The 16,163-nt window shown below is 58.8% G+C and overlaps 1 protein-coding gene across 2 annotated transcripts in view; it reads left to right on the top strand.

The window, feature by feature from the left end:
* EPHA10 (EPH receptor A10) overlaps positions 1-15,694 on the top strand; it is a 39,508-nt gene extending 23,814 nt beyond the window's left edge. The window contains exons 7-17 of one of the 2 annotated variants that reach the window (XM_032302584.1): positions 1,936-2,107; positions 5,834-5,942; positions 9,080-9,141; positions 9,307-9,432; positions 10,090-10,275; positions 10,736-10,797; positions 11,010-11,213; positions 11,498-11,647; positions 11,835-12,028; positions 12,882-13,037; positions 13,165-15,694. In XM_032302584.1, the coding sequence (XP_032158475.1) occupies positions 1,936-2,107; positions 5,834-5,942; positions 9,080-9,141; positions 9,307-9,432; positions 10,090-10,275; positions 10,736-10,797; positions 11,010-11,213; positions 11,498-11,647; positions 11,835-12,028; positions 12,882-13,037; positions 13,165-13,279 (1,536 nt within the window). In that variant the 3' untranslated portion in view covers positions 13,280-15,694. Of the gene's footprint in view, positions 1-1,935; positions 2,108-5,833; positions 5,943-6,218; positions 6,336-9,079; positions 9,142-9,306; positions 9,433-10,089; positions 10,276-10,735; positions 10,798-11,009; positions 11,214-11,497; positions 11,648-11,834; positions 12,029-12,881; positions 13,038-13,164 lie in introns of those variants that run through there. The other variant, XM_032302586.1, reaches the window with a different exon arrangement.
* Positions 15,695-16,163: the final 469 nt, after the last annotated feature.

Raw genomic sequence — 16,163 nt, forward strand, 5'->3', positions numbered from 1 at the left:
TGCATCTAGCTGAATGATCCGTATAGGAGGTTTTTGCCGATTTTTTCTTACTGCTCGTATCTGTTGTCCATCTGTGGTTGCAGTTCAGCCTTGACTTGACAAATGGAAAGATGTCCCAGTCCACTATCTCTTTTCCCCATAAATACATTGTCTTTAAATGTGATTTGTAATCTGCTGTTAAAATGTTTCTCACCTTGGTGCAAATTTTATTCATTCAAGCGAAACTTAGCTTTCATCTTCAGCATGTCATGTCAGAACTTCACTCACCCCTTAGTGACTCAAGGGACTTCTTGGCTGAATCAGATAATAGTTTTTGGATACTGGAAGTCTACTGAGAGCTGTGGGTCGGGGGTGGGGATGGGGAGTGAACACTGAAGAGGAGGGCCTCCTGAGTCACTGCTAGGTGATCTAGGGTATGGGGAGCCACCCACGGAGGAGGAGGACCAGGTCTGGGCTAAGAGGGTGAGCTTGGGTTGGTCCATGCAACGTCCAGGGAGTCCCTGGTATATCTAGGTGGGTTTGGGGGTCTGGACACTCAAGGGAGAGGCCTGTCCTGGAAAAAGAGAGGTGGGGCCTTTCAGCATAGGGCTGGGAGCTGATCGAAGCCAGGGACTGGAAGGGATGGCCAGGAAGGACCATGAGAGTGACAAGAGCAGCAGAGACAGAGCTCTGAGGAGCCCTGAGGTTAGGAGACAGTAGAGGAGGACACAGGGAAGGAGCTGGGCACGCAGTCACTGCTCACAGAGGGCTCACTGAACTGACACCCCGGGGGGGAGGGGTCAGATTATAAAAGTCAGAGTCCCTAAGCTGAACTGGGTGGGTGCTCCAGACCCCAAGGCGGTATGAATTTGCAGGGAACTGAAACCCTTGAAAAGAGGAGCCTGTGCAAAAGGAGCTTGGTTTGAAAGCCGTCCGGGGTATCGCAGATCCAAGTCCTGGAGGCACGGTGCTGCTCATCTGCCCGTATCTGTGCACACCAGTCCCTCATCCCCTGCTCAGGGCCTTGCTCAGGGCATCTGATGGCTGCTCTGCCCTGCCCCTGCCCTTCCAGTCTCACTGCCTTTCCCTGGGTCGTTCAGATACCTGGAAGAGATATTCCAATTGGCCCAGTTTGGGTCCGAGTCTGCCCCATTCCTGAATACCATGACCAAAGAACAGGGCCACATGATAATCAGCTGTGGGCATGACGGGGGCTCTGATAAGGTGGGAGGGTGGGCAGAGATGAAACAATGGCCACATCTCCAGTACATGCCATTATCAGACGTGCTGGGGAGCAGTATGACATAGAGATAAAGCACAGGGCCCGAAGGAATCAAGACGGTGTCGTTCTGATCCTTCCTTGATGTGACCATCACCTATAAAAGAATGAAATGCTACTGCGAGCACTGTAGGTAGCGAGGCCTCTGAAAGGGTCTAGCACAGCAGCTGGCAGTGAGCCAGCCCTCACTCCATGACAGCTGCCACTGTCCCCGCTGTCCAGCCTCGGGCGAGTCTCTCCACCCCTCTGTGCCCGATTCCTCATCTGTGAATCTGTGCCTTGCAGGACATCGTGAAAACCAGATGACAGAGAGAAGGAAAAACTTTGTGAGCTAACAGGGGCCAGGCAGGTGTCAGGGGTTATTCCTCTGAGGCATCAGCCCCAGCTCACCCTTGGGACCTCCCAAGAAGGGGGATCTAGCGTCGTCTCTAAAGTTTCTCTTACTGTTCTTAGCCAGAAGTACCACTGAGTGCAGGAGGGAACTGGGTGCAGAGAGGGGTTGGAGAGCCTGTGGAAGAAGCCTTCGGGGTCCTCCCCACACGGTCCCAGTTGTGCTTTCCCACTCGGTCCATGCTCGCCTCAGGGCACTTCTCCAGCCGCTGACTCCTTGCCCCGCATTCTTCAAGGAGCTCAGGTCTGGTGCTGGATCTGGGCCTCACTTCTTGGTCCTTCCTCAGGGTCAGAGTGAGCAGACTTACTCCACGGTGAAGACAGGGGCACCTGCGGTCACTGTCACCAACCTGAAGCCAGCTACCCGCTACGTCTTTCAGATCCGGGCGGCTTCCCCGGGACCCTCCTGGGAGACCCAGAGCTTCAATCCCTCCATCGAAGTGCAGACCCCAGGGGAGGGTAAGTGATGTGTATTCGGGGAAGGGTTGGGTAGGGAGACCAACTGGGGATGGGGTGCTTATCCGTGCCATTAAGGGAACCTGCAGAACAGTTTAATTACAACCTAAATAATTTATGAATTTGGAATCCACCACCGAGGGCCTATTCAGTGACATGAATTAAATGTGGGGGCCTGTCCTGGGGGAGCTCACGGGGAGGGGCTCGTGAAGAACCATAAGCAACGTCTCAGCTGGGGTCTCCCAGCCTCCCAGGACCTCCCGTGTCTTGTAGAAACAACCCGTGCCCTCTCCAAGATTCTCGGCATTTTCCTTGGGAGGAGCTGTTGTCTCGTGGACACTCCTTGCTTCAACGGGTCAATTCTTTCCCATTCTGCTTCCTTCTCTCTGTCCTGACGGAGACTCAGATGTGGGTTGGGCTGCCGTCCCTTTCCCCACTCGGCCTCAGAGTGAGAAGCGCACTTCACTGAAGCTTGGGGACACAAAGGAGTTGCACCAGAGCAATAAACAAAACAAAACAGGGCGAGCTGTGCACGTTTTGGTGTGGGAGGGATTTGTATGGTACGGGAACCATTTCTCCAACAAAGCTGATACCAAGACAAAACAACAAAACAAAACAAAAGCTGAACATCAGATACCCTGATTCTAAACCAACTCTGGCTTGTGCCCCCACCCCACCCCCCTCCGTGGTATCCTGCTATCTATCCGCTTCCTCCCTTTCCCTCCCTCCCCTGGCTCCTCTCCCCCCAGCACCCCCAAAGTCCCTTTCATGATGAGAGATGAGCAGCTTAGCTGTGGCTTGGGCGGTTTTGCCTGCTGCTAACCCTGCCCTCGGGGTCTCACCTCTATCTACCCTGAGCAGTTCACGAAAAGTATTTTCCTGGACAAAGGCAGTTCCCCCTAAGAGGCGTTCTGACACCAGCTGTCAAGATAATAATTCTTTCCAACCTGCTACACGAGTCTAATCCAAGATAGGAAGAGCTCGGAGCCCAAAGGGAGGTGGAGATAAAATGTGGAGGGAGTTTGGGTTCTGGGAAGAGAGACAGCACTTCTTGCTCGAATGCCTGTCTGTGCCAGGCCCCGGCCAGGTGCTGGCAGGAGGAGATTAGAGCTCTGTGTTGAAGGCTGGGGAGCATTTGAATGTGTGGAGATGGGCAGGGAAGGCACGTGGGGTAGACGAATCCATCCGAACAAAGGCTCACCGGTTTGGCTGGAGTGAGTGCAGTGGAGGCGGGAGCTGGGATGGGCTGGTGATTTCTGTTCATTTGGTGCTTCTCAGTGAGTAGACCCTGCTTGGTCCCCCGGCCCCCTTGGCTGTTGCCCAGGCTCTGGGGGGATCGGTCTCCCAGTCTGCAGAGCTCTCCTTCTGCTGAGCTGTGACCCTGACTCAGGAGCATGACAAAGGACCCCGTATCAGCTACCCATTGCTTGTAACAGATTACCCCAAAGCGAGTAGCTGTGAACAGCCAACACTTGTTCTCTCATGGGTTTTGTGGGTCAGGCACCTGGGTGCTGCTTAACTAGGTGCCCTGGGCTCAGGGTCCCTCCTGGCTGTGGTCCCTCAAGGCTCTGGTTCTCGCCGGCTCTTTGCCAGAGGCATAGGGTTCCCTGCCTCTTGGGCTTCTCCCTAGAGCTCCTCATCACCCAGGAACACGATTCTTTCGGAGACTGTGAGTGAGAGAGAGAGAGGAAGCCCAAGACAAGCCGCAATCTCCTGTCTGTGACATCCCGCCCCTTCGGAGGCATTCTCTTCATTAGAAATGAGTCCCGGGACGCCTGGGTGGCTCAGTTGGTTGGGCGACTGCCTTCGGCTCAGGTCATGGTCCCAGCCTCCTGGGATGGAGTCCCACATTGGGCTCCTTGCTCAGCAGGGAGCCTGCTTCTCCCTCTGCCTCTGCCTGCCATTCTGTCTGCCTGTGCTCGCTCTCTCTTCTCTCCCTCTCTCTCTCTGACAAATAAATAAAATCTTTAAAAAAAAAGAAAAGAAAAGAAAAGAAATGAATCCCTATGTCAAGCCCATGCTCAAGGGGACTGAATACCAGTTGGTGGGGAATCCAGAGGGCACATCTCGGATGCCACCTGGCACCACCGCCCTGTCTCCGTTTCCGTGTCCATGTGGACATCTCATTTCAGACACTTCTCAGCAACTCCGCCCGCCTCTGTCCCGGCCAGACCCTGGGTCCTGTTCCCACCTCTGGGAACCACGGGCTCTCAAATCCCCTCATTGACCTTGGCCTTGTTGGCCTGTAACTCTCCTTTCCTCCTCTGTCTCTTGTCACTTGACTGTGACATCCTCTTTACAGGCCTGGGGATCCGACCTCATCTCCGAGGCCGTGAGCCCCTCCTGGCCGCATGTCTCCCCGGCCACTGTGGATCCTCCCCGGGGAAATGCTCTCCAGCCGTGTGGGTCCCCCACTCCCTGGACACTGCGCTGCACCCGCCCTGCTCATCCCAGAGCCTGGAGCCGGGAGCCGGCCTGAGTCCTGTGTCCCACACCTCGCCTAATCTCAGCTGAGTCTCTGGGGCTGTGCGGCATCTCCCCCACTCTAAGTAGTTTTCCCAAAAGGCCTCCTCTCTCAGGCACTTCCTGTCCATCCCTGCTCCCAACAGATGCCTTCATTCCTTTCCCCCAGGCAGGATCTCTGTCCATCGTTCCCTGTCACCCTCAGGACGAAGTCCCTGCTCCTTGGCCTGGCATCCCAGGCCTTTCAGGTGCTGTCCACCCACCCCCCCAACCCCATTCCCTTTTTCCTCCTACTTCCATCCAGCTTCACATCTGGCCCCTCTCAGCCCCACGCGGTCTGTTTCCCAGCCCCATGGGATGGCTTGCCATTTCCCAGACCCAGCTTGTGCTCCCGAGCAGCACCAAGACCGTGCCGAGCTCCGAGGCCCGGTGCCGATGCCACGGCTCTTCTGTGAGGCCTTCCTCGCTGGCTTTAGGAGGAAAGGAGCCTGTCTCTGTTCAGCCGTCCGCTTCTGTTTTCGTTCTACAGTTCGGAATTCTGTTTCTGTCTCCCCCACTGGTCTGTACACTTCCCCGGGGCCGGGATTCTGACTTATTCATCTCTGTCTTCTGAGGGCTGGTGGCAGCCTGTCATACAGGTTGAGTGGAGGGATGGACAGATGGATGGATGGATGGACAGATGGATGGACGGATAGATGGATGGATGGATGGGATTGGGAGTCTGGGGTCCTCTTGGCCCCTCTCTTGGGGAAAGAGTTCACAGTAGAGGCTTTTGGAATCAGGTTCGAATCTTAGGTTCACCACGTATTAGTTGTGGGACCCTGGGCAGATCGCACAACTTTTCTCAGCGTCGGTCTCCTCGGCTATAAAATGGAGACACCACTACCTTACCCGCTGGTTGTGACCGCGAGCGGCGTCATTTAGTTAAGGCACGTGGCACAGTGTCTTGAATGGAGTAAGCGTGCATTCGGTGTTCCCTTACTGTGATGCCAGCCGGTCTGGATGGGGCTGGCGAGCTGCAGGGAGAGGCTGTTCCCCTTGCAGAGCTCCATTAAGTCAGTGCCCAACGGAAAGGCACAAAGGGAGGCCCAGGCGTGCCTGTCTGGACCCCGGGGGGTCCTCTCTCTCGCAGAGCTGGACTGCAGGGAGAGCAGGAAGCTCCGGGTGCCACTGCGGGCCCTCGGCTGTGGGGGGTGGGCGGCAGGGGTCGGCCCTGGGGCCTGGGGCAGGCCCTCTGCCTGCCTCAACCTTGTGCTTTACCCCCAGCTGCCTCAGGGTCCAGAGACCACAACCCTGCGGTGGTCGTCACCGTGGTGACCGTCTCAGCCCTCCTCGTCCTGGGCTCCGTGATGAGCGTGCTGGCCATGTGGAGGAGGTAGGTGGCTGGTCCCAGCCGGGCTGATTTCCGGGGGGGTGGGGGGGTCGGATCCCTGGGCACCCTCATGTGCATCACAGTCCCTCTGTCTGTACCTGCGTTTGCACGTGTGCAGATCTGCGCACGCAGACATCTTGCTGTGTAGACCCAGGCTGGGTTGGCGAGCTCGCAGCCCCTCCCCCCACTTCCCGCTCCTTGCGGCAGCAGCCGGCACCGCAGCTGGCTCAGCCGCTGGGGGATGAAGGGGATTTAGCTCCTTAACTCATTAAATGTCAGAAGGCATCACTGAGGATGGAATCAAGCCCCGGCTGCTCCAGTGTGATTAGGATTCTCCCGAGGCGCTCAGAGGCCCCCAGCCCCGGCCCGCAAGGGATCCTGAGGCCCTTTAACACAGGCAAGGGGAAGAAAGGCAGAAATTGTGTGTGGGAGGGGGGAGGACAGGGAGGGGAACGCATACACCAGAACCCCCCACCCCCAGCCCCAGCAGGAGGACGCTTGCAGGAGAGTGGGCAGAGAAAGGGAATGGGAGGAGGGGGAAGGATGTGGAGCCTGAGTTTGGTTCCGAGAAGATTCCAGTTCTTTTGCACGCGGCAGAAACCTCATAGCATGTATTTCCGCCGTCTCCCCAGGGCCACACTCTGCTGCACGCAGAGGTACGAGGCTGGGGCTGAGGTCAGCAGACTTGAGGGGTGGAAAGTCTGCATGTGACGGGCTGGCGGGTGGCGGGGGGTGGGGGGGAAGGGGGGGAGACAGTGGGGGGTGCAGAGGAGAGTGATGGCTGCTCCGGGAGCTGCATTCCCTCCCAGCTCATCTCAGCATCCTGGAACTGCCTGTGGGCAGAGGGGCAGGGAGCATTCACACGGCACTGTTTTCTTGGCCTTGAATGGAGCGCTGAAAGTGACTGAGGAGGGGAGAGCCTTGGCCTGGGGGTCTGGGAGCCACTCTGCCTGGGCCAGGATGGTAAGGGAGGCCTGACAGGAGTTGTGAGCTTCTTTCTGGTGCTTAGACGCCTGCACTGGACCTGTTAGGAAAATAGGACAGGATTGGACAGGAGCTGAGAGCCTCTTGTCCTGGCTGGGAGCCTAGGGACTAGGGGAGGCAGGAGGAGGATGTGGGACAGAGGGGTGTGAGGAGCACACAGGGGTTTGAGGAGCACCCCTCTGGGGAGGAGCTGTGCAGGACAGGGTTAGCCGCCCAGGAGCACCTCGGAGCAGATGTGCGAGGGCAGGGGGAGTAAGCCAGGGCTCACTCTTAAAACCTGCTCAAAATCCAGGGGCACAGAGACACGGAGAAGCTGCCCATCAGGTGCTGACGGGCTTGTCCAGCCAGCCGCACTGCTGACTGCTCTCGGGGTCCCTCCGTTCTTGCCTTCTGCGGGGTCTCCTCCCCTCCGCTCTCCCTCCCCACCCCACCCTGACTCATCCTCATCCCACTTCTCACCCGAGGGGGTTGTCCAGTGGAAACCTCTCCGTTTCTCTGCCCTTCCTCCATCCAACCGGCCTTGCCCCCTTCCCCTCAACCCCCCTTTCCTGGATTTCCCCTCATTCATGGGAAGTCCAGTCCCCACACTGGGTGACTTCAGTGACCCTTGGATAACCTCCCATCCCTTGGCTTCTTGGTCCTTTGACTTGCTCAGTCCCAGGGACCTTCTGTTCCGTTCCGCCTCCGCCTCCCTCTCCCGTGTCCTGCCATCGAGCTGGCCATCACCCCAAATACTGTGTCCGACTGGCTCTTCCACTTACGCCCTGCAGGTGTGCTGGCCTTACGGCTTATCCCCTCGGCCATGACTGCTGCACCTGCTCCTTCGTGCACACCTGCCTGTCTCTGCACCCATCCTCTCCCTCCCTCTGCTCTACAGTAGGTGCCTTCCTCCCAGTCCTTCCTGCTGTGTTGCGGACCCTGCCCCTTCTCACCATCTCAGGAGCCCTCCTATTTGTAACGTCCCCCTCTGCCTCGCATAACAGCTGACATTTAGTGAGTGCTTTGTAAGCTCTGTGCAACCCTGCTGTATTGCTGTATTGGACGGGGCTGTCTTTATCCTGATTTTATTAAAAAGAAATCCAAGCCCACCCAGCCCTGCTGCTACCAAGTGCAGGAGCTGGGAAGCCGGTTCCTGCATGAGGTTCCAGAGCCCGTGCTGCTAACCACCATCGTGACTACTTGAGCTGCCTTTCCCGTCCATATAGAAACATCTCCGTAACTGCCCCCTCCTCTGAGCCTCCATTGCCATCACTCTCCCCTGTACCACTTTTTCTTTCCTTCCTTCCTGTGCCATGGTCACCCCTGATTTTCCTTCTGCTTCCCTTTAACTTGTGATCTCCTCTGTGGCCTCTTTCTCCTCTACCCGGTCTCTCAATGTCGGGGTGCTCAGACTTGTCCACAGTCCCACTTCCCAGGCTCTGTCCTCTGCCTGAACGGTGCTCACAGCTCCCCAAAGCAGACGTCTTCTCCATCCGCCCCTCATTTCTAACTCCCTACCCCGCACCCCTCCCTGCTCACCCCGTGAGCTCTGCAGATTCCCACCGGCTCAGCGCAAGCCTCTCCTCTCCCCGTCGTCCTGGTCGATGGCACCACCGTCTGCGGCTGGGCAATCCAGAACATGAGAAGTCATTGCTACCTTCTCCTTCCCCTTTCTGCCTTCCAGCAGTCCTGTCACCTAAACATCCCTTGAGTCCTCTTGCTTTTCTCCAGCTCCGTGCTCCCCCTGCATCCCACGGCACCACTGCCAGCTCCTGTGGGTGCAGCCCAGCAGGATCTTTTTAAAAGGCAGCTTGAGTCATGGTCTCAGCTGCTCAGCAGTGCCAGGGGCTCTCCTCTGGGCCAGCAAGGCCCTGCCTCAGGGCAGCTTGGGTTCAAAGTCAGGGGTATGGACTTGGGTGCCTCTGGAGTTGCAGGAACGTGCATTGCGTCTCTGATGCAAAAAATAATTAGGAATGGAGTTGGGGATGAGGGGTTAGGTCTGGGGTTAGGGTTCTGTGTCAGCTGTGGGGAGGATCTTTCAAAACAGGACGGGAAGGTCCCTCCCCAGGGCTCAGATCTTCCTGGCTTTGAAGGGCTAAGGAGCTGCCACCCTGGGTGTGGTAAGATGGGTGGGGCTGGGGCTGCCTCCATCCAAGAATGCCTCTGTGCCTCCCCAGGCCCTGCCCCTATGGCAAAGGAGGTCAGGACGCCCACGATGAGGAGGAGCTGTATTTCCACTGTGAGTTGTCACCTGGCCCCTGCTTAGCCCTCTTCCTTGCTGTCCTTCATAACCCCGCCCCCTCTCCCACCCCCACCCCCCACCCCCGCTGGCCACGGAACCCCTTCCCCTCCACCACTCCCCACCCCCAACCCTGGCCCATTTCTGTCTCTCTCTGCGTTCCAGTCAAAGTCCCAACACGCCGCACATTCCTAGACCCCCAGAGCTGTGGGGACCCTCTGCAGGCTGTCCATCTGTTTGCCAAGGAGTTGGATGCAAAAACCGTCACCCTGGAGAGAAGCCTCGGAGCAGGCAAGCTGGGCCCCCGGGAAGCCTTGTCCGTCCCAAGAGCCCCTTCTTCCCTACCCCACTTCTACCCCCCAGGCCTTCCCCATTTCTGGAAGCCCTGCCTTACCCCAGTCCCAGCCTGCCCAGGAGGCCCCAGCTGCACCCCAGATGGGACCTCTACCCACCAGGTTCCAGGGAAGGGGATGGCGGAGGGAGTCTATGATCCTGCCTTCCTACCCTCTCCCCGACCCCATGGTCACCGAGACCCGCCCACCCTAGCCCTTTCCCCACTGGCCTCTGCAGACTGCTCCTGGGGGGAGTGTAGTCCCGCCATGGAGGGGGCAGGGGGGAGGAACATTCACAGACCTGGGGACCAGACACCCCTGAGTTCTAGTCCTGGCTCTGCCGCCGACCAGCTGTGTGACCAAGGGCACATGGCTCTCCTGCTTGGAACCTGTTCCTTGTCTGTGAAATGGGCACGAGAACTGCCTGGTCGGGGGGACTGCGAAGCCCATGTCACATGGCTGATTCTCAGTTTAATCGTGATTTGAACTTGGGAGCCCCGAGCCCCAGGCCAGAAATGGCCCGTGATCCAGAAGCTGCTCTCTCCGCTGCTCACCGAGCCTGGGTTGGCCAGGGGGTGACCCCCAGGGGACTGTCTGAGGAGCTCTCTTCTCACAGGGCGGTTCGGGGAGCTGTCCCTCGGCTGCCTGCAGCTCCCTGGCCGCCAGGAACTCCCCGTGGCCGTGCACATGCTCAGGGACGGCTGCTCTGACTCCCAGAGGCTCAGCTTCCTGGCTGAGGCCCTCACCGTGGGCCAGTTCGACCACAGCCATATCGTGAGGCTGGAGGGTGTGGTCACCCGAGGTAGGGCCGTGTGTTCTGCAGCTATGGGGGTGGAAACAGGGTGGAAGGTGGGGTGCTCCTATGTCCCTAGGCCCTTTCTCCAGCCATGGGAGGGAGCTCCTGAGCTGCCCAGTATGGTGAGAAAGCCTCAGCTTTTCTTTCACTGATTCAGGGAGGCCCTTTTGACCTTGAATGACCTTTCTGACCTGTCATGATACTGTTGGAGGTGGATGGCTTGGACCTTGGGTGATTTTTCTTAGCCAACTTATTGCAGCTCCTAGATCTTGGTCATTGTCCTCCTCCCTATGCCCCCTCTTTTGTTCTTTGGCATAGAGGGTCCTGGGTCATGCAGGAGGGGGGCCCGGCTGGGGAAACTTCTTTCTGGCCATCCTGGCTCAGGCTGGGGTCCAGGTTGGGGGAGCATGTATGCACGCGGAGGGGAGCAGGCAACTTAGCGTGTGTATCCCCCTGCCTGGCACAGGAAGCACCTTGATGATTGTCACTGAGTACATGAGCCACGGGGCCCTGGATGGCTTCCTGCGGGTGAGTGGCCTGGGTCCCCGGCTGGGGGTATCGCTCACCATGTGAGTCTTCATTCCTCACTTTTCTATTTGGTGGGGCTTGTACTTGGCATCATTCCCTAAAAAGAGGCCCCTTGGCCAGGCCCACCTGGTGGGTCCCAGGGCAAACCCAGAGATGGGTAGGTGACTTCTCTGGGATCCCACAACCCCCAGAACTGAATGTTCCTCCCACAGCGGCATGAAGGCCAGCTGGCGGCTGGGCAGCTGTTGGGGCTGCTGCCCGGGCTGGCGTCAGCCATGAAGTATCTATCGGAAATGGGCTACGTTCACCGGGGCCTGGCGGCCCGCCGTGTGCTGGTCAGCAGCGGCCTTATCTGCAAGATCTCTGGCTTTGGGCGGGGTCCCCGAGACCGAGCAGAGGCCGTCTATACCACCATGGTGAGGATTCCCTTCTCCCAGGCAAAGCTGCCCATCAGACCGCACCAGGTCTCCATCACCCACTCCCGCCCTCCGCCCTGCCTGGTCAGGGCCACTCTCCCTACAGCCCCGCCCCTCCCCCCACTTGGCCCCGAATAAATGCCGGTGTGGGCATCCTTATGTGCCTTGAGAGGTGCCGCTGGGAGGAGGGCAGGCAGGGCTGGATCTGGGCTCCATGGGGTGGGGAGACCTGGGTGTGCTTGGGCCAGTCCCTTCCTGCCCCTGACCTGCTTGTGTGTCCGCAGAGCGGCCGGAGCCCAGCGCTGTGGGCCGCCCCTGAGACCCTTCAGTTCGGACACTTCAGCTCTGCCAGTGACGTGTGGAGCTTCGGTGTCGTCATGTGGGAGCTGATGGCCTTTGGGGAGCGGCCCTACTGGGATATGTCTGGCCAAGACGTGAGTGACTCAGGCCCCAACTCCCTGACCTCTGCCCATTGACCCTTGACCTCTCAGCCCTAGTCCCCTCTTCACTGTCTCCTTGCTCCCTGTCCTGCCTGGTCACATCCTCCTGGGGATGGGATGCTGTGTGCATGTGCTGGAGGGACTTAAAGCTTCCCGTCTGCCCCTCGCCCCCATGGCCCAGGTGATCAAGGCGGTGGAGGACGGCTTCCGGCTGCCCCCGCCCAGGAATTGCCCCACCCCCTTACACCGGCTGATGCTTGACTGCTGGCAGAAGGACCCTAGCGAGCGGCCCAGGTTCTCCCAGATCCACAGCCTCCTGAGCAAGATGGTACAGGACCCAGAGCCTCCGAAGTGTGCCACAACCACCTCTCCCAGGTATAGCTGATGCCCCATGTGCCCTGGATACACCCCCACCCACCCCACCCCAACCACCAGATACAGCCAACCTCTCCCCTCGCCACGAGTGGCCTCCCAACATGGCCTGAACATAACTGCCCCACCTGCCTCCACCTGTCCCCCACCCCACCTGTCCCCCACCTGTCCCACACCATCTGTCCCATCTGTGCCCCCACCTGTCCCCCCACTTGCCCCACCCCACCTGTCCCTACACCTGTCCCTCCCACCTGTCCCTCCCACCTGTCCCACGCCACCTGTCCCACCCCTACCTGCCCCACCCCACTTGTGCCCCCCAACTACCCCGCTCCCAGTCCTACCCCACCTGTCCAGGTAGGACTGCTCACGCAGTTGCCCTGGATAGATCTGCTACTCCGCCTGCCTTAGACACATGGATATTGTCCTCCATTTTAGTCACTCTATTTGTCCTGGGTTTTGCCTCACACGTCTCAGTAAAATGACCACCAACTGGGTGAATGCGTGTGGAAATAGTTCTAACAGGTTTGTAGTTGCAATAAATAAGTGAAGTGAGTATTGTAGTTGTCCCAAATATGACACGGGTCACCCCCCAAATCATCCTAGGTGTGTCCTATCCCCCAAGACTGTTCCAGATACTCCCAGTACCTTTAGCTGGCTCAGGTGCAACCCGTTCTCTACCTAGCTGCCTGCGTATCCTGAAACCCATCCCTCTGTTCTGATGATGTCTCGTACTCCGTGGGGCCAGGTCCGCCCTGGGGCTCGGTTGCTTCCCCTTCTCCTGTCCTTTCTCAGCTGGCCTTTCCTCAGGAGGGTGGCCAGGTCTGCTGCTGACTGACCATAGCTCCTCTGCCCCCAGACCGCCCACCCCCCTGGCGGACCGCGCCTTCTCTGCCTTCCCATCCTTCGGCTCCGTGGGTGCATGGCTGGAGGCCCTGGACCTGGGCCGCTACAAGGACAGCTTCACTGCCGGTGGCTACGGGAGCCTGGAGGCCGTGGCTGCCATGAATGCCCAGTGAGTCAGAGGAATGTGTCTGGGAGGCCCGAGCCTGTCCCAGTTCTGGGCCCTTCCCTGTCCCAGCGGAGGGAGGGAGAGCAGAAGACGGTTGGAGCCAGTGGGGTCTGACCAGCCCTTCTTTCAGGGACCTGGTAAACCTGGGCATCTCGTCGGCAGAACATCGAGAGGCCCTCCTCAGCGGGATCAGCGCCCTGCGGGCATGTGTGCTCCAGCTGCAAGGCCAGGGGGTGCAGGTGTGAGCTGCGCCGGCCCTCGGGGGCCAGGACCCCAGCCCTCACAGGGACCCTGGCCCGCCGCGCCCCGGCGGGGTCGGAGTGAGCGCGTGTTCCCTGCATTCGGGGCCTGGAGCGTGTCTGGGACCACAGTTCCCCTCCTTTCACTGCCTACTCCTCCCATTTTCCCTGGTCTGGACCCCTTGGCTGACTCAGCCCCCCTGGCCAGAGGGTTCAAATCCCTGGGGAGAACCCCCGAGATAACACAGGGGAAAATGCAAGGTCCCAGAGACCATGGCGGGTGGGACGGAGAGGGAAGATGTAGCTTTAAATTGCCTGGTTCATGTTTTCCTGTCTTCCATACCCACTGGGGCCTGAGGTCTACCCCAGTGGGTGCCCCTTTTCCCCACAGACCTATTGGCCAGTTGGCAGCATGGGTCCCTAATAAGCTCCCAAGAGACCTGGCAGGGACCACTGCTTTCTGCCTGTCCTGAAGGGTCCGGGAAAGGCGAGGTCCTCAGCTTCCTGCACGAGAGCTCGGCCCTGTCCGCACACTGCTCCGGGGGCCCAGGCAGCAAAGGTGGTGCTGAGCTCCTGGCCTGGACCCTAAGGGCCCCAGACTTGGAATTGATTTCTGCCTCCCCTGGCCTTGGGCTGGGAGTTCAGGGTAAGGGAGAGGGTCCTGGCTAGGCCATTAAGGTTCTGGTGCTCCCCTGAGGCCCAGCGAGGCCTCCCCTTTGCATTCCTTTTATAAATTCACTGGCCTGGACATCTGAGACAAGCATGAGGGGAGAGGCTTTCTACCTGGAAGACCCATGAGCGTTGCTGTCCTGCCACGGGGGATGGCGAAGACGTCCTCAGGGTGGACCTTCTCTCTCCGACAGGCTCTGAGCCACACTGTGCAGAGAGGAAAGATGGAGCCTGGCGGAGGAGTGAGGGCCGGGGCTGGGGTTGGAACCCACGGGCCCACCTCCCAGTCCGGGGCAGTCCAGAGTTTGGCTCTGGAGAGAGAATCCCTGGTCCTACCTGTACCCCGTGGAAGCCCAGGGGTGCTCTGAGGTAACCACCTCTCACAAGTGCTGTCTTCTGGGCGCCACTCAGCCCCCTGGAGAAGGTTCAGCACCTTCTCCCTCTGGTTTCTGTGGGGCTCCAGCAGGAGCGGCCACACTGAACTAACTCCAGAGTTCCTTATCCGGAAGGGCTTCCCGGAGGTGGTGGTGATCGTGAGGCCAGGGCTTTCATAGGATGGCAGGAAGGCAGCTGGGTCTGGACAGGATTCCAGGGGCTGTGTTTGTCCAGGTCACCCTTGCCATATGCCTACTCTGGGGTTGGCTGTGGGGTCGGGGTCGGGGGGAGGAAGAGCCGAGGGGGAGATGAAGAGGGTGGATGAGACATCGAGCTGGCCCGTGGAGGGCTCAGCCTAAGTGGGGAGACAAGCTCAGGCACTGAGAAGGATGACAGGGGTGCCATCCAGCAGTGTTCTGGGCCCCAGGAGACCTGTGGGTCTGTGGACTGGTGGGCCCGAGGGCAGGTGGACACTTGTGATTTGTGTATATGGAGGTGTGTCTGGAAAGACTTCTTGGCTGAGAGGCTGATGCATAAGCTGAACAAGGCTTTGAAGGTAGGAGTGGGGGCATCTCTCCTTGGGGTGGGCAGAGTTTTGCACAGGCCAAGATGGAGGGCCTAGGACAAGAGGCATCCAAGCAGACGGGCTAGCACCTTCCGCCCGGAGGGTGGAAGATGCCATGCATTTTTGGGGAGCACCCGTGGTGGGGGACAGTGCCTCACATCAGTGCCTTTGGCCTCACCCTGCCAGCAGCAGCTCTTCTGTCCTTGGAGCCCCTCCCTCTGCTCCCCACCTCCTAGGCACCTATCTTAGTGACTTTGAGGGTACCGGGGGAGCTCGAGATGCTGCTTCCACTTTTGACAGGAGCTGCCCTCCAGGCTCGCCCCCTCCCCCCACCCAAGCTTGGAAAGGATGTGTCGGGGAGGATCCGTGTCCTGTCTTGGGCGGAGGGAGGCTCAGCCCCATCTCCAGCACATCAGTCATGCTCTGAAGGCCCAAGTTCCCTCCCCATCCCCTGGCTGTTCTGCAGAGGGGGCTCCTGGCTGTACTGGCAGGATTTCGGTGTCCAGGGTAGACCCCCCTCTATGGAGGAGTGAGGTCCCAGAATCCTGAGGGGTCCCAGTCCTCTGCCCTGCACGGATGCGGGCTGATGGCTCTCTGGGAGCCCTCTACAGATCTATTTTTATATGGAACTTGTTCACTGGACAGAGGGAGGTGGCCTGCAACCCTCCGGCTCCCGCATCTGAGCCCATTTGGGGAGGGAAGGGGCTGGTGGCGGGGAAGGGGTGGTTCCTTTGACTAATTCTGGAGATGTTTTTATATTTCGTGGGTTCTATATGCAGAACAAAGTAATAAAAATTTGTCTGTGATATGGTATCTCTTTCAGTGACAATTGCTTACCCATTAAGATTTTATGTGGGGGGGGGGTTTCCACCATCCCCCACCTGCCGTGGGGTGTCTCCAGAGTGTGTGTCTGAGGTCTCTTTGTGTAGACATGAACTGAACGGCCCTTGGCCATGAAATGTCTCCCAGTCTAAGGAGGGTGGCCTGGGAGCAGAGACAAGGAGGTCTCAGAAGTAGTAAACCAAGGAAAGCTTCTCCCTAGCAGGTAGCACTTGGGCAGTGGTGCTGTTTTCTGAAGTAGACAGCACACGGGGAGGGGAGCAGGCTGGGTAGGCGTTGGGGCGAGGAAGGCGGGAAATGACGCGCTTGGTTTTAGATGTGTTTGAGGCGTGCAGGTGGAGAGATGCCTAGGAGATGGGTGGCTTCTGGCTCTGGAACTTGGCACAGACACGGGCTAGAGATGGAGCTCTGAGAGCCGCGGTGAGAAGGTCGCCCTGGGCT

This window comes from Mustela erminea, chromosome 10 (genome assembly GCF_009829155.1).
Source record: "Mustela erminea isolate mMusErm1 chromosome 10, mMusErm1.Pri, whole genome shotgun sequence".
Lineage (NCBI taxonomy): Eukaryota > Metazoa > Chordata > Mammalia > Carnivora > Mustelidae > Mustela > Mustela erminea.